Source organism: Adiantum capillus-veneris, chromosome 1 (assembly GCF_014529385.1).
Source record: "Adiantum capillus-veneris isolate H3 chromosome 1, ASM1452938v2, whole genome shotgun sequence".
Classification (NCBI taxonomy): domain Eukaryota; kingdom Viridiplantae; phylum Streptophyta; class Polypodiopsida; order Polypodiales; family Pteridaceae; genus Adiantum; species Adiantum capillus-veneris.
The window spans coordinates 172,011,531-172,034,403 of NC_140931.1; the positions used below are offsets into that span (position 1 = coordinate 172,011,531).

The 22,873-nt window shown below is 40.9% G+C and overlaps 1 protein-coding gene and 1 pseudogene across 1 annotated transcript; one reads left to right on the forward strand and one right to left on the reverse strand.

Moving 5' to 3' along the window:
- The first annotated feature begins 425 nt into the window (after positions 1-425).
- On the forward strand, positions 426-1,061 carry LOC147466017 (uncharacterized). The gene has a single exon (XM_086504543.1). The coding sequence runs from the start codon at positions 426-428 to the stop codon at positions 1,059-1,061; it is 636 nt and encodes a 211-aa protein (XP_086360669.1).
- A 2,159-nt stretch (positions 1,062-3,220) lies between these two features.
- LOC147466018 (large ribosomal subunit protein eL36z pseudogene) overlaps positions 3,221-22,873 on the reverse strand; it is a 55,784-nt pseudogene continuing 36,131 nt past the window's right edge.

Here is a 22,873-nt window from a genome sequence, read left to right on the forward strand (position 1 = left end):
AGTGGTTAAGAAGATCTTGGTATAGAGAGTTACAACTTGTATATAGTATGAGTCCATCTTGTATATAGTATGAGTCCATCTTGTACATAGTATGAGTCAGTGATTGTATTAACTCTTGTATATACCATGGTTTGATGAGAATGACATGTTTTGTGTAATTCAAATGGAATGATTATAGTAATTTTTGGGTTTCTGTTTTGATTCAAAGTTCTGAAAGTATATATATAGACTAGAAAAATTGCATGACAACACAAAATTACTTGTTATCACTAAAAGATCTTCATTAATTAAAAACTCAGGGTAATGCAAAAAGCCTTTACACTCCCACCCAGGAGAAGAAACTACTACTAAAACATGTTCAACTCCCAACCTTTAAGGGAGAGGGAACCAACTTAGAATGTGTTGCCGAAGCCTGGCTCAATGTCATGGATGACTATTTCCTGGCAGCAGGAACTGCTTCAAAAAATCAGGCAATGCTAGGAATGTTTCGACTCACTGGAGATGCGAAACTCTGGTGGAAACAGCATTGTAGAGATAATCCTTCCATTAGTCCATCCTGGGAAAGAATGAAACAGGCAGTGAAAGAAAGATATCTTCCTCCGGCTCATCAAGCTATTAGAATGAATGAAGTTTTCACCCTCAGACAGTTAGGACTTACTTTAGAAGAATACTACACCAAATATGTGTCCTTACGACGTTATGCACCACCAATGACAACGGAACAACAGATTACTCGCTTCTGTCAGGGCCTAAACAAACCTTTAAGTACCCACTTAGAAGCTATGAGACTCACATCTATTCAAGATGTCCTTCTCAGAGCTAAACCGCTTGCGACTGAAGGAAACCCCCCTGCAAGGAACTATTATAACTATAATAACTTTAGAGGAAGGACAAGGGAAAATTTCAACCAAGGAAATCAACGAAGGGCAGTGACAATTGCAGCTACTATAGAACAGGCTTTTCCAAATATCAGATGTTATGGATGCAATCGAATGGGACACTACAGGAGCCGATGCCCCGAGGAGAAAAATCGCAGAGTTGTTGCTGGAACTACTCCTTAGACTCAGATAGGCCAAGGAAATAATCAAAGAGGAGGAAGAAATAGAGGACGAGACATAGGAAGAGGTAGAGGAGCCAGAGCTTATGATGCAGTGGGAGAGCCAACCTTGATGGATGAAGAAGATGAAAGAGCTACTCTTTTTGCTGCCATTGATAACCCTGGAGCTCGGCAACAATATACAGTCATCCAAACCATTGCAAACAAAGAAGGTGACAAATTTGAACTACTTATAGATTGTGGAAGCATACACTCTTTTCTCCCCCCTAAATGCTTAGGAAACTCAGATTAAACCAATATCCCACCAAGAAATTAGTGGTAGAACTAGCAAATGGGAAAGAGGTTCTATCTCAATTTACAGCCGGGGAAGTTGAATTTGAACTGGAAGGAACCCTCACTTCATCTTACTTTCGACCTCTACCAGTAGGAATCTTTGACGGTATTCTAGGAATGGATCGGTTAATAAAAAATCAAGCCCATATTCAGTGTGCTCAAGGGAACCTATCCTTCAAAAATCACTTAGGTGAAGAAACATTAGTACAAGGATCAAATGGGAAGCCTAAGGCTCATTTAGTTAAGGCTAGTCGTCTTTTGAAAGGGTTACACAAGGGGCAACAAATCTTTGTAGTAAAACTCAATAAGGAGGATGATTCAGAGGACAACACAACTCCAAAATGGCGTAAGGAATTTTCGGATATATTTCCGGAAGATCTCTCAAATTTACCTCCCCCAAGGGACATAGACCACGAAATAGAAACCTTTCCAAGTAGTGAGCGAATTTCAAAAAGACCCTACAAAATGTCCCTCCCTGAAGCTATTGAATTAAAAGAACAGCTTCGTCAACTTATTGAACACGGATTCATAAGACCGAGTCTTACAAGAGGGTGAGCGAGTTTTTTCGAGCGACAAAAAAAACGAGCAAGTCCCTCAATAAAGTTATTTTCCTTGAGGGTAGCTGGTGATGCTGAGGGGGATTTACTAGTAGTACTAGTTGGGAGACGTGACCAGTGCAACGGTTGGGAGACAAAAGCTTCTCATGCTCTGTAACCATATTTTCTGGTCATGTTGAACGTAAACTAGAGTGGTCCGCCTGCAATTGCACCACCCAATCTCTCCTCAAAGAGCTATGATTGGTTGCGACTCTATTGTCCTTACTTTTCTTAGTGCCACCCACGTTTTTCTAGTGCATGCACTATAAAATTGCAGCTTGAGGCACGATTTTGCGGTGGCTAGAGCGCAAGCACTTAGCCCCCGTATGCCCTATAGAGCCTAGACGAGACCACTCTGCAAAGCACATATAACATTTGTAAGCCCCCTATGCAACTGGTGGAACGGGGCTTTAAGCACTTGTGCCTTTTTTCTTCTAGATAAAAGATCAAAGAGGAACTGGGAAGAGCAATGAGATTCTTACGCCTAATGCAAACAAGGAGGTGGAAATCCTTAGCACAGGGGCATCAAAGCTAGGTGGCAAAAGTTGATTTGCCGTGCAATTGAGATTAACTTCCTTCGGGCCTGTTATTTCCGCTCGCACGAGAAGAGTTGTTGAACTTTCTCAACCTCTCTCTTTTTTGCTCTTCCTCCTTCAGAAAAGGCTAATCTATATATCTACGGCGGGACTTGGCTCTAAAGACACTGGTCCAAATCCAAAATGGATTATAAAGAGGCCGAGCCTCGAGGTGACCAACGTCATGCACGGATTCTTCGTACCCCTTTCGACAAGGCAATAGGTAGGCACCCGAGTACCATGCCAGCTTGATTCTGCCTTAATCTTGCCGTGGACTCTCAAGCACAAAATACACTAGTAAAAGACTGAATTGACTTCTGAGCTTATGCTATAATGGTTTGTGTTGATTATAACAAACATCACTTTACTTTCCAAAGCTCCTTGCCTCGATACTCCGCCTTGGGTCACCGATGAGCTCATCCGGCGGCGCCGACTCTACAAAGAGAAGAAGCGAAATCTGGTCCCTGGATCCTCCATTTGGGCCCACGTCTCCCTGATCCCTCTCAATCGCTCCTGAGCCCCAAGTGCACTCTCTCTCTCTCTCTCTCTCTCTCTCTCTCTCTCTCTCTCTCTCTCTCTCTCTCTCTCTCTCTCTCTCTCTCTCTCTCTCTTTTGTGATGAATATCAACTGCAGTTTTCTGCTACAGATACAAAAAAATGAGAATCACACCTAGGTATCTCTGTGGCGGTGATCTCTGATAAGGGAATTGTAGTCCACCATGGAGAATATTTTCCCCACGTATGACAATCACTTCTTTTTCTCAGTACCACCAGTAGATCTCTGCTTCCGGAGAGCAGCATACATTTCCTCATGCTTTTTCCTCCTCCTTAGGTGAGTTCCAAGCCTCCTCTTTGCCATCTTAAGAGCTCTCTTGTCCTTTCCCACCTTCAAAAGCTCAGTGATACGCTTCTCATAAGGTGCAAACCCTACACCTTCTTGGATCAGCTTCTTGACAAAGGAGGTTCTGGTTCTTACCCTTTCTTGAGGAAGGACGAGCAAGAAGCTCGCGCTTGGTAACGATGTGCCCCTTGTTTAATCCCGTCTCGCAACCGAGTGTGTGTCAACTTAAAGAAAGTGAATGCTGCAACAATCAGGGACAATTATCCCCTGCCAATAACTGATCATGTTCTAGAGCGTGTATCAGGGAAAACAGCATACTCTTTTCTTGATGGTTTTTCAGGATATAACCAGCTAGCCATAGCACTGGAAGATCAACATAAAACAGCTTTTGCAACGGAGTGGGGAATCTATGCTTATAGGGTTATGCTTTTTGGTCTAACCAATGCTCCCGCAACCTTCCAGAGGCTGATGACGCATGCTTTCAAGGAATACTTAAGGTTGTTTCTAGAAATATACATGGATGACTTGTGTGTACATTCTCTTCTGAGAGATGAGCATCTAGAACACCTAAGAAAAGTATTTGAGAAATGTAGGACATACCGCATTTGTCTCAATCCTGAGAAATGTGTGTTTATGGTCCGACAGGGAAGAATTCTGGGACATATTGTCTCACAAAACAGAATATCCACGGATTTAGAGAAGATAAAAGTTATAGTGGATATGCCTAGACCAACCAATGCGAAACAAGTGCAGAGCTTTATGGGACATTGCGGATATTATAGACGATTCATTTACATGTACGCTATAATAGGCCAACCACTTTACAGGCTGATAGTGAACTTTGAATGGACAGATGAGTGTGAGGAATCGTTCAAGAAATTGAAAGAGGCACTCATTACTGCTCCAGTCTTGAAATCACCAGATTGGGAGAAGATATTCCATGTGCATATAGATGCTTCGGCATATGCAATAGGATGCATTCTGGCTCAGCCAGAAGAAGGAAATATGGATTTTCCTATCTGTTACGCCAGTCGACAGCTCAACAATGCAGAGAAGAATTACACCACAACAGAGCGAGAAGGATTAGGAATGATATATGCTGTGAAGAAATTTCGGCATTATCTTCTAGCCAATAAGTTTGTGTTTTTTACGGATCACCAAGCCTTGCTCTACCTAGTGAATAAACCATGCAATACCGGGAGAATAGTGAGATGGTTCATTATCTTACTGGAATTCGACTTCACGGTAGTTGTAAAGAAAGGAAAAACACATCTTAGAGCTGATCATCTTTCGCGATTGACGAATGGAGAAGACCCTATAGGAGTAGATGACGACATGCCAGACGCGTACTTGTTCAACATAGAAATGATACCGAAGTGGTCTCAAAATGTCGTTAACCTATTAACCTATGGAGGAGAGTTCGATAGAAGAGAATACAACCAGAAACATATTGCTATTCAACAATCCAAGAATCTTCAATTGGTTGCAGGAAGGTTGTATCAATTGGGAAATGATCATGTTTTACGACTATGCATCAATCCTGAGGAATATAATATATATCTGCGCGAAGCACATGTTCAGGAATGTGCATTTCATTGTTCAAGAAGGAACACATATAGGAATTTGTTACAATTGGGAGTCTATTGGCCAGGAATGAAAGAAAGCGTACATGAATATGTCACTGTATGTATTTATGTTCATCAAAACCGCCAGCAGAGTATTCGACATTATATCAGATAATGATCGCTCCAGAATGGAGTCAGTATATTGTTGAATATCTCACAAATAGAACTTTCCCAGAAGGAACGTCAAAAGCTCGTCAGAAATCTGTAGAGACAGAAGCTAGAGATTACACTTTCATAGGAGATCAACTCTATAAGAGAGGTAAAAACAACCAGCTTAGGATTTGCGCATCAGAGTTTGAGTATGTGATAATCCTGGAGCAAGCTCATGGAGGAGTAGGTGGAGGCCATTTCTCAGGTGATAAGACAGCAAGACTTGTCTTAGCCGCAGGAATATGGTGGCCAACATTACATATGGACGCTGAGGAATACGTTAAACGGTGTGATGACTGTCAGCGAACCAAAGTACCACTTAAAAGAGATGATATGCTGCTTAGACCAATGATGGGGGCGAGAGCTTTTGCAAAATGGGGGATTGATTATGTCGGACCCATTTCACCTCCTGCATATAAGACTCATGCACAATACATCATTGTGGCTACAGACTATCTAACAAAGTGGGTCGAAGCAAAGGCAACTCAAAAAGCAGATGCCAGGACCATGGCACAATTTCTGTATGAATACGTCTTTGTACGATATGGATTGCCAATAGAAATTGTGAGTGATCGAGGCACACATTTTATAAATGAAGTGATAAAGATCCTTCTAGATGAATTCATGGTAATCCATAGGAAATCAGCTCCGTATCATCCACAAGCAAACGGACAAGCTGAAGCAACAAACAAAACCATATGCACGGTCCTTACGAAGATTGTATCTGAGTCGAGAACTGACTGGGACCGGAAGATGCATTCAACATTATGGGCATATAGGGTAGCATATAAAACATCAATAGGAACGACCCCATATAACATGGTTTTCGGGCTAAATGCTATCTTACCAATAGAATTCTTGATTTCAACCTTAAGGGTGGCTAAGGATCTAGAGTGGACAAGGCACGAGCTTTCTGATAGAATAGATGACCTGGAAAAACTAGATGAGCTTCGCCTAAAAGCAGTAGCTTCTATCTACGCTCAAAAAAGGTGACAAAAAGAATTTTTTGATAAGCATGTGCGGACTAAAGAGTTTAAGGTTGGGGACTATGTCCTAGTTTACACTCTGAAACAGCATGCTAAGAAGCTTAAAAAGCGAGGGATGGGACCTCTGGTGATTAAAGATCTATCACCAAGTGGAGACGTCAAGCTTGCTACATTAGACGGAGAAGAAATGCCCAATTGGATTAGTGGATGCAGAGTGAAAAAGTATCTTTTGCCGCTAACCCAAGACATGCTTCTCAAAATACATCAAGAAAAGCTGCGTGTCCAGAAAAAGCAAAAGATTGTGGAGGAAGCGCAAGCCGAGGCGAAGGAAAGAATGGAGAAAAGAAGACTACTACGTCAGAAACAGCGCAATGAAGGAGCAATACGAATAAACGCAGTCAGTATAACAAAATGGATAATGACAAAGAAGAACCCATCATTGAATGCAAAGTAGGAACCAACCAAATCAAAGCCAGAGCACTATTGGATTCAGGAGCTCAAGCTAACCTACTTTCACTCAGTTTGTATAGACAATTGACAAATGACACTAAACTACAAACTGCCAAGCAAGAGTTAAAGAGTTACTCTGAGAATTCAATCAAAACTGTCGGATGCACAGTTTTACATATACAGATTAACCAATATGTGTATCCTCATATGTTTTACGTTGAAGACCAAGCTACACAACAACCATTATTGCTAGGACAACCATGGCAGAAACAATACAATGCAATGATTGACTGGAGTTCTAAATCAGTGCTTATCAAATACGAAGGTGAAAGCCAATCAGTTAAGTTCACCAAAGAAACAGAGCCAACTCCAAAGGACGAATCCAAAGACAAAGGTAAACAACAACAAGAGAAAAAGAAGAAGCAATGGCAACCAAAAGTTTCTTTACAACCGGATTACTGTTCGACGAGGAATTCTCAACAGTGAATAAGGAAGACAAGCAATAATATAACAGCTCAACCTTGGGAAAAAACGAAGTCAAAGTTAATATGGAGACCAAAAAAGGTTGTGCCAGAGAACACAAAGGTGGAAAACAGAGTCTTCAATACCAGACAACAGAGTGATTCCAGACAATCAAGGACAGTGAAACAGATCTGGATTCCAAAGAAGTTCATGACGGCACAAAGCTATAGCAAGCAAATTTGGATCCCAAAGATTTGTAAACAAAAACTCCCTTCAGTACAATCAACGGAAATTCCTAGGTATTTCAAGTCGAGGAAATCAACACAAAAAACAAAGCAGGTTTGGGTCGCAAAGAGTTTGTGGCAAGCACAAGCAAAGCGGAAGCAGATTTGGATTGTGAAAAAGAACAACAAGGTAAAGAAGAATCCATCGACTGATCCTACTACCGAAGTATCACCAACCCAAAACCCGACCACCAATCCTTCAATCAAACAAAGAGCACCTTTATTGGAAAGACTGTTGTATCATCGCTCTGAAATTGCATTGGGAACTTATGACCAAAACAACTACAATGCTTCGCCCACAGACACTTCATAGTCGTCCGGGAGGACTCAGACTAGGAGGGGGGGAGATATATAGGTATACAGGAGTTACAAAGCAACTACAAGCGCCAAAAACAAAGAAAAACAAAAATTATATTACAAGGGCAGTGTCTTACATGATTTTGCAATTTTTATGTTTGATTGCGGATATTGATAATATTTATGCCCTTATATACCTTTTTTTGCAACAAGAAGGGATCAAATGATGAATTTGGGTCTCTAGACGTGTAAATATCACTAAATAAGAGTGTTTTTGGAGCAAAAAAGTGAAAAAAAGTGGTAATCTAAGTCCAGAAATCACAAATAAGTGTATATTCATATACACAGGGTTACCAGCTATTTATCATGTATGTTTGGAATTTTTTGGCTTCAATTTGCTATTTTCCTTTATTTTTTTATGATTTTATTAATAAAAGTAAAAGGAAAATAAAAAAGCAGGTGAAATGAGATCGGAAAAAAGAAAAGACCAGGTCCGAAGCTTACAAAGAGAGCTAAGATTAGAGCAAGTGCAAAGGTTGCACATTGCGGAGGGATCATTGGCAGCAGAGGAGAGGCTCACTTTAGAAAATCAAACACTAAGAACAGAGAATGAGACCCTCCGCAAACAGCTCCAAGATCTACAAGAGCAACAAAGAAGAGAGACAGAGACACCACAAGAAGGATCAGGTGGAGCAGCCATAGAGCTACCAGAAACTGGAGAGGCAACCACAATTGAAGATCCAACCCAGTTCAAGAGGTGGCCTCAACTTCAGGAATCTCTGAAGAAGAAGAACAAAGGCTCCATGACCAAATAGAAAAGTCAGCAGAGGAGAGTGCTAAGGCGGAAATGGAATGGGAGAGGAGACTCCTCATCTCCATTAGACTTCAGGGACTAGACACAAAAGTGCTCCATGAAGAGTGGATGCAACCCAGCCTGCCTTTCCCTTTGATGAAGTTTGAAGTGATAAAAACGAAAAAGAGAATAGAGGAGGAGCAGTATGTCGCTCTTTACGAAGGCGACATCACAAAAGAGGAACAATCAAAGAAGATTGTAGATTCGCAGCCTAGATGGAGGAAAGGTTGGCTGAACAAATACCCAGCCTACCTCATCTACTTGGTAGAGGCACCAAAGGAGATTCGGGAGGATGCAACCTTCTGCCCGGTGCCAAGAGTCAGAAGCTGGAAAGAGCATGGCAGGATTGCAGAAAAGAAGCCAAATTGGCTTAATTACCCAAGGATGCCAGGACCAAAGGCAGGAGAGAGAATAGGTAAAGCCTACATGGTGAAAACCCTAACGGGCACCATCAAGCTCTTTACTGGCTCTCCTAACCTTTCGTGTCAGATGCTCAAGAAAATGTGCAGGACTCTCTTAGCTTGCATTGAAGTGTTCGCGCCAGATAAAGCCACGACCTCGAGTCTACTATCGACGGCCGACACAGTGACTGATATGATGTATGACCTTTCATTGCAGCCTTCTCCAAAAGTGTTGCACCTCCTATACCAGAGGATTATGTTTTTGCCTAGCTTCCACATGCAAACATTCGAAGAAGCTTTCTACACCGGTTTTCTCACCCACGAGAGTAAAATATTCGGCCCAACCTTGACCATCGACAACCTGCGATACGAATCACATTTGCAGATGCTCAAGACGACAGGACTTTATTGACCACGCATAAAGGTCATGTCAGGGACGACATGAACGCGGAGGGGGGGAGTGTTGAGCGAGCCAGCAGAGGATCACACCCACATTTTTGCTCACACTCATCATTTTTGTAACCATTGATTGTAATAAATGTCTTTCCGACATTGATTTTGAATTGAGCCATTCATTAAGTAACGGGACTCAATTGAGTTTCCAGCTTGTAATCCCGAAGCAATTTCACTTGCTGATGTAATTAGTTAGAGATGTTCTCACCTCCAAGGCTGAGGTATAAAAGCCAAAGTTTTTGTAACCTAAGGAGATTCAGATTATTAATCAAAATGAGTTTTTGAGCGCCGTGACTGTGTCTGAGAGAGAGAGAGAGAGAGAGTCTTATCTACTTGCTACGCGAGCTACGGAGCTGCCATTGGAGAAGCGACACCGCCATTGTGTTAGCAACGGCGAGAGCTACGCACTGATACCAAGAGTGCGCGCTATCGGCTTCTATGTGTGGTAAGTTCCTACGAGCTTCGGTGTGAGTTTTCTTCCAACTTGTGTGTCGGAATAGAGTGTGCAGCATATCTATAGAACCACAACGAGTAGAGCTACACATTAGTACCATCGGGGTCAAGTTTCGGTCACCTGTATTTTTCGGCCTGTCTTCATACGCGTTTACCGCACGGAGTGATTATAGGTTGATTTTGCAGTTCAAGTCTTAAGGGTGTTGTTCTTACCTAGTGTATAGACTTCCCCTTGAGTTTGAGATCGATTCAATGATTCTAGATCCTGTTTCGTATAGCATTCGTTCGTAGTACGGATTTCAGTCACTTGCGTATTTTAGAACTTAGATTTGATTTCCTTAGTAGTGATTGTCATTAGAAGGTCGAGTAGGTGATTTGACACCCACCTAGTTGTTTCCATGCGCTTGCGGATCAAGCTCCGTCCTCGTCTGACAAATTCAGTTGTTGGTTGAGTTCTCGCTATTTAGCTTCCGCTAGCGGCGTAACCGCCTTAACATAGTGTCAGGTCCGACCGACTCCATCATAGCATGACACATTTGCCAGCACTATACAACACAATCATCTGCTAAGCAACCCATGCATCATCCATCTACGCTAGAAGCAACCGATTTTGTTTTTGCTGGCTCAATCAGTGAAGGTCTATCCAACTGATTGTTGTGCATGATTTGTTTGTTTTGCAACCTGCTAGGTAGCACCTTGTATTCTCTTATCTAATGACAACATTCTGTTGTGATAAAAAATCTGCATTAGCTCACATCCCGTGGTCTTGCAATCCATTGGCCCGCCGTCTAAGCCTCTCAACTTTCTCAACTTGGCCAAAGTCCTTGGCCTTAGTAGGCTTTCTTGCTGCCACTTTTGAACTCGAAAGCAGTCCTCGGTCTTAGTAGGATTTCTCCTTGCCACTTTTGAACTCAAAAGCATCGGCCCTATTTAGAAGTCCTTGCAACATAAAGTTTTCTACACCGAATCAATGAGTGCATCCAAAGCCTTTGGAACTTACAAAGCCAAGGTGCCAATCTGCAAGAAGATAATCAAACTTCCAAGTGCTTTCAATCATTGTGAAGAGTTGCTTTGCATTCAACAAAGAGCTACTTCACATTCGTCATTTTATTGTAACCTCCTCTTGTAAAACTCACAATGGATAGACACTGCCTATACGTCATGTCATGTATATGATAAGACGACCCATAATCATGAGCACAGACACAAGCACTACACGTGAAATGTATGTGTATTGTTCTCCATTTGCAATAGAGAGTGCATCCTCAACAAGCTGCACCGATGAAGAAGAAGGACGTGACTACATGAAAACAACCACGAAGACAATGACATGACATATTCATTGGTCTCTCCCATGTTTTGTAAAGGCTTTAGACTCTGTCTCTATAAGAGGTAAGACCGGGCCTATGAACGATAAATGTAATTGGGTAAACTTTATAAACCCAAAGTTTGGGAGTAAACTAAAAACTCCGTCAATGATGGTAGCTCGTTAGAAGCACCAGGTTATGGGTACACCTTAAACCCTTGGTTGTGAAAAAACCTAAAACTCATAGATTGGAGTACACCAAAAACTCTGTAGTATGAATGATATGATATCAAGGGGAGGAGTCAATGAAATTGAGTTCAAGGGGGAGGCAATCATAACCTCTCAAGGGAAGAATTGTTAGGATGAGAGCCTAGATTGCTCCACCACATCGGAAACACCTCTAGCCACATAAGAAAGGATAGATGATGACATGGTCCTATGAAAAGATGATGCAACCCTTATATCCAATGGATGTAAAGCACTAAGCATATTGAAGAGGCTTCTCTCTATGAATCAATTGCACTTTGAGTTTACTTCATTGTGTCTACACTGTAGGTTTATGCTCTTGCTATTTCCATAGCCTAAAGCCTAATCATAATCACTCTAACCCTAACACCATGGTGAAGCCAAGGCTCCATCCCACCATAGCTCATGCTTACCATTGGTGATAGGGACTGCGCTTTCGCATCGACTAACCCATGAAGTGGTATCAGAGTTGACGATTCGCACCTAGGCTTAACTTATTTCTCCCTCTCTCCCTCTCCCTAGTCACTAGCATCAATAATCAAGCATGTACATGTTCTTGGCAATACCAATGAGCCACTACCCATCTTGAATAGTGAGCTACCCTTCTTGAATAGTAAGCTTTGGATTAGTGACATTATTATAATTGTGTGTGTGTGTGTGTGTGTGTGTGTTTGTTTGTGATTTTTTAATTCCTGTCCATTTTGAGATCATTTTCACCCTACTTTGGATTACCATAACTTTCATGGTAGGTTGCATTGCATTTTTCAACTTATGTGTGTGGTGTGTGGTTCATGACGCCGTTCCATAGGGCCCTCAGGAACCCAAATAACGCGTCACTTAGGCATTCAATTGAGCTCTTAGGAACCCAAATTGCATGTCACTTGGGCATTCAATAGGCCTCTCAATGTCCATTTGTTTTCAACTTTCAATAAGTTGCTTAACTTTTGGATTTTGACTTCATTAGCTCTCTAATTACTTTTATTGTACACGTAATCTCTTTATTAAGCACCTATGGAAGAAGCACTCGTCAAGAGCTTTCATTTGAGCCCTAGATCACTAAAATTGATAAGCATTAGCATCTTCAATTAACTTGGTAATTTTATTGTTTAATCTCTGGTTTTCTACAACAGACATAGAAGTGTGTCTGTGTGAGCTTCGGAGCACTCAATGCTCAAATTTTTTTCTTTATAAAGTAGGGCAAAAGAAAACAAACCCCCCCCCTTTTTTTTTTCCTTCAAACAACGTGGAAAAGCCCCTTATGAGGGGAATCTAAGGTCAAAGAGAGAAAGAGATAGGACCCACGTGCCCATCTCCTAGCGCCCCTTGGGCGAACGTGCATGCTTTCAAAGACGAAATTAATTCCAGTGTCGGGTCCGACAGACTCCATCAAAGCACAACACATTTGCGAGCGCTATGCCACACTATCATATGTTGGCCCTCGCATCACCCATTTGCACTAGAGGCGGGTGATTCCTTTTTTGCTTGCTCAATTAGTGAAGGTCGACTCAACTACTTGTTGTGCATCTTTTGTTTCATTTTACAACTTGTTGATCACCTTGTATGCCCTTATCTAATGGCATCATTCTATTGTGTTCCAAAATCCACATTAACTCACATCCCGTGGTCCTTAGATCCATTGGCCTGTTTGAGGCTTTGAACTTGGGGAAATTCCTTATCCTTAGTAGCCTTTCTTGATGCTACTTTCAAAAGCATCAACCCTATTTAGAAGTCATTCTTGTAGCATAAAGTGTTCTACACCCAATCCATGAGTGCATCCAAAGCATTTGGAACTTACAAAGCCAAGGTGCAAATATGCAAGAAGATATTCAAACTTCCAAGTGCTTTCGACCATTGTGAAGAGGTGCTTTGCATTCAACAAAGAGTTATTCACTTTCGTCATTTTATTATAACCTCTTGTTGTAAACTCACAAGGGATAGACATTGCCTATACGTCATGTATATGATAAGACCACCCATAATCATGAGCACACACACGAGCACTACACATGAAATGTATGTGTATTTTACTCCATTCACCATAGAGATTGCATCCTCAACAAGCTGGACCAATGAAGAAGAAGGAAATGACTACATGAAAACAATGACAAAGACAATGACATGACATATTCATTGCCCTCTCCCATGTTTTATAAAGGCTTTAGACACTATCTCTATAAGAGGTAAGACTAGGCCTATGAATGATAAAGGTAATTGGGTAAACCTTATAAACCCAAAGTTGGGGAGTAAACTAAAAACTCCATCTCTAATGGTAGCTTGTTAGAAGCACCAGGTTATGGGTACACCTATAACCCTTGGTTGTGAGAAAACCTAAAACTCACGGTTTCGAGTATACCGAAAACTATGTATGCATGATATGATATCAAGGGGAGAGTCAATGAAATTAAGTTCAAGGGGAGGGCAATCATAGCTTCTTAAGGGGAGGATTGTTAGGGTGAGAGCTTAGATTGCTCCACCACGTGGGAAACACCTCTAGCCACATAAGAAAGGATAGATGATGATATGGTCCAATGAAAAGAGGACGCAACCCTTGTAGCCAATGGATGTAAATCACTAAGCCTATTTAATAGGCTTCTCTCTATATAGGTTTATGCTCTTGCTATTGCCATATCCTAAACCCTTATCCTAATCAATCTAACCATAACCTTAACACCAGGGTGAAGCTAAGGCTCCATCCATTATAGCCCACACTTACCATTGGCGATTAGGGAGTGTGCTTCTGCATCAACTAACCCATCAAGTGGTATAAAAGCCAATGGTTCACACCTAGGCTTAACTAATTTCTCCCTCTCTTCCTCTCCCTAATCACTAGCATCGCTACCATGGGCATGTGCTTGGCAATATCAATGAGCCAGTACCCTTCTTCAATAGTAAACTTTTGATTAGTTGCATTCAAAAATTGTGTGTGTGTGTGTGTGTGTGATTTTTTAATTCGTGTACATTTTGTAATTATTTTCAGCCTACTTTGGATTACAATAACTCTCATGGTAGGCCGCATTTCATTTTACAACTTATGTGTGTGGTGTGTGCTTCATGACGCCGTTCCATAGAGCCCTCAAGAACCCAAATCGCACGTAACTTGGGCATTCAATTGAGCTCTCAAAGTCCTTTTGTTTTGAGCTTTCAATAAGTTGCTTAACTTTTGGATTTTGACTTCATTTTGACTTCATTAGCTCTTTAATTACTTTTAGTGGGCACATAACTCTCTTTGCACGCGTGGAAGAAGTGCTTGTAAAGAGCTTTCATTTGAGCCTTAGATCATTAAAATTGATAAGCATTAGCATCCTCAATTAACTTGGCAATTTTATTGTTTAATCTTTCGTTTTCTATAGCAGACATAGAAGTATGTGTGTGTGTGTGTGAGCTTTGAAGCATTCAATGCTGAAAGTTTTTTTTGATAAAGCACGAAAAAAGAAGACAAAACCCTCTTTTTTTGCCTTCAAAACCACGTGAAAAAGCCCCTTTTTAGGGGAATCTAAGGTTAAGGTCAAAGAGAGAAAGAGAGAGGGCCCACATGCCCATCGCCCAGCACCCCTTGGGCGGACGTGCATGCTTTAAAAGGCGCAATTAATTCTAGTGTCAGGTCCGCCGAACGACTCCATCAAAGCACGACACATTTGCCAGTGCTATACGACACTATCATCTGCATTAGCTCACATCCCGTGTTCTCGCAATTCATTGACCCGTCTGAGGCTCTGAACTTGGCCAAAGTCCTTGGCCTTAGTAGGCTTTCTCGCTGCCACTTTCGAACTCAAAAGCATCAGCCCTATTTGTAGCATAAAGTTTTCTACACCGAATCAAAAGTGCATCCAAAGCCTTTGGAACTTACAAAGCCAAGGTGCCAATCTGCAAGACGATATTCAAACGTCCAAGCACTTTCAATCATTTTGAATAGGTGCTTTGCATTCAGCAAAGAGTTACTTCACATTCATCATTTTATTGTAACCTCCTCATGTAAAACTCACAAGGAATAGACACTGCCTATACGCCATGTATACGATAAGACCACCCATAATTATGAGCACACACAAAAGCACTCACTACACATGGAATGTATGTGTCTTTTATTCCATTTTCCATAGAAAGTGCATCCTCAACAAGCTGCACTGATGAAGAAGAAGGACATGACTAAATGAAAACAACGACAAAGACAACGACATGACATATTCCTTGGCTCTCCCATGTTTTGCAAAGGCTTTAGACTCTGCCTCTATAAGAGGTAAGATCCTGCTTGAATGATAAACATAATTGGTTAAACCTTATAAACCCAAAGTTTGGGCTCCGTCTATGATGGTAGCTTGTTAGAAGCACCACGTTATGGATACACCTTAAACCCTTGGTTGTGAGAAAACCTAAAACTCACAGATTGGAGTAAACCAAAAACTCTGTATGAATGATATGATCTCGAGGGGAGGAGTCAATGAAATTAAGTTCAAGGGGGAGGCAATCATAGCCTCTAAAGGAGAGGATTGTTAGGATGAGAGCCTAGATTGCTCCACCACATGGGAAACACCTCTAGCCACATAAGAAAGGATAGACAATGACATGGTCCAATGAAAAGAGAATGCAACCCTTGTATCCAATGGATGTAAAGCACTAAGCTTATTGAAGAGGCTTCTCTCTATGAGTCAATTGCACTTCGAGTTTACTTCATTGTGTCTACACTATAGGTTTATGCTCTTGCTATTGCCATAGACTAGCACCTAATCCTAATGACTCTAACCCTAACACCATGGTGAAGCTAAGGCTCTATCCACCATAGCCCATGCTTACCAGTGGCGATTAGGGAGTGCACTTCCTCATCGACTAACCCATGAAGTGGTATCAGAGTCGACGTTTCTCACCTAGGCTTAACTAGTTTCTCCCTCTCTCCCTCCCCCTAATCACTAGCATTGCTAATCAAGCATGTGCATGTTCTTGGCAATACAAATGAGCCACCACCCTTCTTCAATAGTAGTGAGCTACCCTTCTTGAATAGTAAGATTTGGATTAGTGGCATTCTAATAATTGTGTGTGTGTGTTTGTTTGTGTTTTTTTAATTCCTGTGCATTTTGTGATCATTTTCAGCCTACTTTGGATTACCATAACTCTCGTGGTAGGCTGGATTGCATTTTGCAACTTATGTGTGTAGTGTGTGGTTAGAAGTCCTTCTTGTAGCATAAAGTTTTCTACACCCAATCAATGAGTGCATCCAAAGGCTTTGGAACTTACAAAGACAAGGCGCAAATCTACAAGAAGATATTCAAACTTCCAAGTGCTTTTGACCATTGTGAAGAGGTGCTTTGCATTCAACAAAGAATTACATCACATTTGTCATTTTATTGTAACCTCCTCTTGTAAAACCCATAAGGGATAGACACACATGAGCACACACATGAGCACTACACATGAAATGTATGTGTACACACATGAGCACTACACATGAAATGTATGTGTATTTTACTCCATTTTCCATAGAGATTGCATCCTCAACATGCTGAACCGATGAAGAAGAAGGACATGTCTACATGAAAGCAACGACAAAGACAACGACATGACATATTCATTGGCCTCTGCCATGTTTGTAAATGCTTGAGACAATGCCTCTATAAGAGGTAAGACATGGCCTATGAATGAAAAAGGTAATTGGGTAAATCTTATAAATCCAAAGTTGAGGAGTAAACTAAAAACTCCGTCTATGATGGAGCTCGTTAGAAGCACGAGGTTATGGGTACACCCAAAACCATGGGATGCGAGAAAACCTAAAACTCAGGTTTGGAGTAAACCAAAAACTTTGTATGCATGATATGATCTCAAGGGGAGGAGCCAATGAAATTAAGTTCAAGGGGGAGGCATTCATAGCCTCTCAAGGGAAGGATTGTTACGATGAGAGCCTAGATTGCTCCACCACATGGGAAACACCTCTAGCCACATAAGGAAGGATAGACGATGACATGGTCCAATGAAAAGAAGATGCAACCCTTGTAGCCAATGGATGTAAAGCACTAAGCTTATTCAAGAGAGTTCTCTCTATGAATCGATTGCACTTTGAGTTTACTTCATTGTGTCTACACTATAGGTTTATGCTCTTGCTATTGCCATAGAATAGCACCTAATCCTAATGACTCTAACCCTAATCCTAACATCATGGTGAAGCTAAGGCTCCATCCACCATAGCCCACGCTTACCATTGGCAATTAGGGAGTGCATTTCCGCATCAATTAACCCATCAAGTGGTATTAGAGCCGATGGTTCGCACCTAGGCTTAACTAATTTCTCCCTCTCTCCCCCTCCATAATCACTAGCATTGCTAATCAAACATGTGCATGTTTTTGGCAATACCAATGAGCCACTACCCTTCTTGTGCTTTTAATTAGTGGAATTCTAATAATTTTGTGTGTTTGTGTGTGTGTGTGTGTGTGTGAGAGAGAGAGAGAGAGAGAGAGAGAGAGAGAGAGAGAGAGAGAGAGAGAGAGCCTTTTTAATTTGTGTACATTTTGTGATCATTTTTAGTCTACTTTGGATTACCATAACTCTCTTAGTAGGCCGTATTGCATTTTTCAACTTATGTGTGTGGTGTGTGCTTCATGAAGCTGTTTCATAGAGCCCTCAAGCACCCAAATCACATGTCACTTGGGAATTCTATTGAGCTATTGAAGTCCATTTGTTTTTAGTTTTCAATAAGTTGCTTAACTTTTGGATTTTTAGCTCATTAGCTCTCTAATTACTTTTAGTGTGGACATAATCTCTTTGCATTAAGCATGTGTGAAAGAAGCATTCATCCAAGAGCTTTCATTTGAGCCCTATATCAGTAAAATTGATAAGCATTAGCATCCTCAATTAACTTTGTAGTTTTATTGTTTAATTTTTGGTTTTCAACCTCCCAAACTTGGATGGTACCCAAGAAACTCGCTAAAGCTGCTACAGACCGTATTCCGACATCTTCTTATTATTTTCTGTCCCTTTTGAAGAATGTTGCGCAGAAAAAACTCCCTTGTAATGAGAACACTTCTTTGGCTGAAGCTTGGGGACATGGTGGTCCGCTCTTACAAGAAAGTTGTTACAGGAGAAGCCTCTTTATCGCAAGGTGCCTTTATTTTCAATCATTTGGGTCCAGGTCTCGACCCACCTCCTTAGGTACCTACAAATGGGGAGGATGTGTCGATGGGCACTCGTACTTGAGTTTTCTCTCCTTTTTCCCATTTCCTTGCCCGTTGTATATACCATATCAGAATGCATAGTTCTTTGAATTGCATCTCCTATAATGTGCGTGGGTTATGCAATCACGACAAGTGGCAGCTTACCTAGCACTATGTACATACATGTGAAGCGGACATTGTGGTTCTTCAAGACCATAACCAACATCAATTTGTAGGACAAACTTCTTACTCTGCAGGCTACTAATAGCTTATGCACGATCAACTGGCTATTTTGGAGTGCTTATACTTGTTCGATACGAACTCTTCCCGACCTTGGTTTTCAATGACCTGACTGGGAGATGGATGGTCATCCAATGTATTGTTAATGGGGAAGTTTTTGAATTTGGAGGATTATATGCATACACAGCTTTTGCAGATAGGGAACAATTGTGGAGTGCTATCTCCTCTTATTGTTGGCGTTCCGATTTTAGTAATGCACCAAACCTTGCGGATAATACTACTAGGCATTCTCACATAATCATGGGATCAATTTATGTAGACATGGAATGGGCTTGTTTTTTGGCTCTTTTTGCATGCGATTGATCTAGGATTCACTTTTCACCATTATGCTCAATCTATGTATCGCGCTCGGTTGGATCACTGGTATCTTTTTCACATGCAACAGTATGATGACTTTGTATGCGAGATGAGGATTGATTATGCTATGTGTCTCTAGGATCATTTTCTTGTATGCTTGAAACTTCGTTTTGGCTCTTTTGATGTCAATGATCGCCTACCCAAGAAGGCTTTTGCACGTCAATAATGCTTATCTCAAGCATGAGTCTTTTCGTGCTATGATTGTGGATATCATCCCACCTTTGATCTCCCAGATGTATATTGATATGGATATAGCTTGGTTTTGTTTTGTTATGTGTGTTCAATGTGTTATCTAGGATTATGGTAGAGATTATTTGTCATAATTAAGGGAATAGGTTAATTAGGCAAAGGATGCTTGTAGCGGATTAATGCACTTGGCTAATCATTCTTCTCTTACTGACACTCAAATGATAGATTTTTTTTCTACTCACGCTATGTTACGACACAATGATGAGAGGAAATTGGCCAAATGGCAGACTCGAGCTCGTCAACAGGCCTTTGCAGATAAAGAATGTGTTTTTAAACAATTTTTCCATTCTTTCAATGCGACAGGCTCAAGGCTTGGAAGCTGTTCTCAGTAAGTTGGGATTGTATGCCAACTTGCTTGATTTGGGTCGATGGAGAGCTTTTTGGTTGGGATGGTCTCTCTTGTGGAATTTTTCTTGTCTTTCTTGGATTATTTGAAGTTGCCTCTATTGAATGAAGACATCTTGGGAACAACAGGAACTGCCCTCCTCTGGGAAAGAAGGTTTGCTCAAGCTGATACCTAAGCATGCATTGTGTGAAGAATTCTCTCATTGGTGGCCTATTACACTCATGCATGTGGTATATAAATTAATGGCAAAAATGATGACTCAAGTGCTTTCTGCATGAAGGCTTGCATCAATCTCAATACGGCTTCATTCCACGACATCAAATTACTGATAACCTCGTGAATGTCATCATTGGTATGGAATATGCAAAATATACTTGACATGATGTCTTGGTCATGCAGGTTGACATTGAAAAGGCATTGGATACTATTCTTTGGGATTATATTATGGATAACATGCAACACTTGGGATTTGGGCATCACTCTTGATACCTAGAGGACTTTCTTTCTAGCCTTCGGAGCCTCATAGTGCTCCAATTTTTGTATCCCTTTCTTTTCGTGGGTTTTCCTCGCTTTGAGGTTTCCCACTTGTAAATTAATCAAAGAAAAATTACAAAAATAGAAAAAATTGTGTGTGAGCTTCGGAGCATTCAATGCTCAAAGGTTTTTTTTGATAAAGCAAGAAAAAAGAAAACAAAACCCCCTTTTTTTGCCTTCAAACCACGTGGAAAAGCATTTTTTTTGAAAAACCTAAAGGTCAAAGAGGGAAAGAGAGAGGACCCATGTGCCCATTTCCTAGTGCCCCTTGAGCAGACATATATGCTTTCAAAGGTGGAATTAATTCCAGTGTCGGGTCCCGCCGACTCCATCAGAGCACGACACCATTTGCCATCACTATATATCACTATCATCTGTTGGCCTTCACATCACCCATCTACACTGGAAGCGAGCGGTTCCTTTTTTACTTGCTCAATCGGTGAAGGTCAACCTAGCTGCTTGTTGCACATCATTTGTTTGTTTCAAAACTTGCTGAGTAGAGCCTTGTATGCCCTTATCTAATGACAACATTTTGCTGTGCTCAAAAATCCGCATTAGCTCACATCTCATGGTTTGACAATTCATTGGCCCGTTTGAGGTTCTGAATTCTCCAAAGTCCTTGGCCTTAGTAGCCCTTTCTGATGCCATTTTCAAACTAAAATGAAATTGGCCCTATTTAGAAGTCCTTCTTGTAGCATAAAGTTTTCTACACCAAATCAATGAGTGCATCCAAAAACTTTGGAACTTGCAAAGCCAAGGCACGAATCTGCAAGAAGATATTCAAACTTCCAAGTGATTTTGACCATTGTGAAGAAGTGATTTGCATTCAGCAAAGAGTTACTTTACATTTGTTATTTTATTGTAACCTCCTCTTGTAAAACTCACAAGGGATAGACTGCCTATACGTCATGTCATGTATACGGTAAGACCACCCATAATCATGAGCACACACACGAGCACTACACATGAAATGTATGTGTATTTAATTCCATTCGCCACCCATAGAGACTGCATCCTCAACAAGCCGACCGATAAAGAAGAAGGACATGACTACATGAAAACAACGAAAAAGACAACGACATGACAGATTCATTGCCCTGTCCCATTTTTTGTAAAGGCTTTAGATAGTGCCTCTATAAGATGTAAGACCAAGCCTATGAATGATAAAGGTAATTAGGTAAACCTTATAAACCCAAAGTTGGGGAGTAAACTAAAAACTCTGTCTATGATGATAAGCTTGTTAGAAGCACCAAGTTTTGGCATCACTTGCATTAAACAAGATGATAATAAAGAATAGATTTCCAGTCCCAAGGATTGAGGACTTGTTTGATAAGTTGCAAGGTTATTTACTTTAGTAGAATAGACCTTAAAAGTGGCTATCATCAAATACAAATGGTGCTAGAAGATATTCACAAGACAGTCTTTAGGACTACCTTTGGCTTGTACAAAAAATATCTTGTCATGCCTTTTGGGCTCACAAATGCTCCAGTCACATTCAATTGAATAATGGAAATAATTTTTCATGTACATAGGGCTTACACTAGAGTATTCTTTTGATGATATCATAGTCTCCTTTAAGTTCTTATAGGAACACAATGAGTATCTCAAAGCAGTGTTTCAAGCAATGCAAGGGAATAAGTTATTCATTAATCACAAAAAGAGTGAATTTTTCTTAGAAAAGATTCATTATTTATTATCTCAAAGGATGGTCTTTGTATGGATCCACAAAAGCTTGAAGTGATAAATGAATGGCCTCAGCCAAGGAATCTACATAAACTACGAAGTTTTATTGGAATGTGCTCATACTATAGAAGATTCATTGCAAAATTCTTGGCCATAGCAAGAGCATTATATGATTTGACCAAGAAGAACATCAAGTAGGTATGGACTCAAAAGGAGAGAGAAGTCTTCACTAAGCTTAAAGAAAGACTAAAATCTCAACACGTCTTAGTGCTAGCAGACCTCTCAAAGCCATCTGAGATCCATTGTGATGCTAGTAGTGATTGACTTGGAGCAATACTACTTCAAGAAGGGCATGTTGTATGCACTTATCTAATGACAACATTCTGTTGCATTCAAAAATCTGCATTAGCTCACATCCCGTGGTCTTGCAATCCATTGGCCCGTTTGAGGCTCTGAACTTGGCCAAAGTCCTTGGCTCTAGTAGCCTTTCCCGTTGCTACTTTTGAACTCAAAGCATCGGACCTATTTAGAAGTCCTTCTTGCAGCAAATGTTGCATTGTATCAATGTTAGTACACTCACTCCTAAACATATAGAGCACTCTTGGCATTAGAGCTGACTTTCCTTTCCACTCATGAAATTTGAGTATCTGGGAGTAAAAGGGAGGGTCCTCAAGGATATGCAAGAGGAGAGGATGAAGTCAATGGATACCAAGAAAGAGATAGAGCCTATATGGAGGATTGTGTGGTTCTAGAAGCATCCCAAGTATTACATTTCTCTTAGCAATGCACTAAAAGAAATTTGATAGGAACCACTTTATTGTCCAACACATAGAGGTTAGAGTTGACATTTTTACCAAAGAATAATCAAGACAAGGACCACCTGGCTACATTACCCTTTGA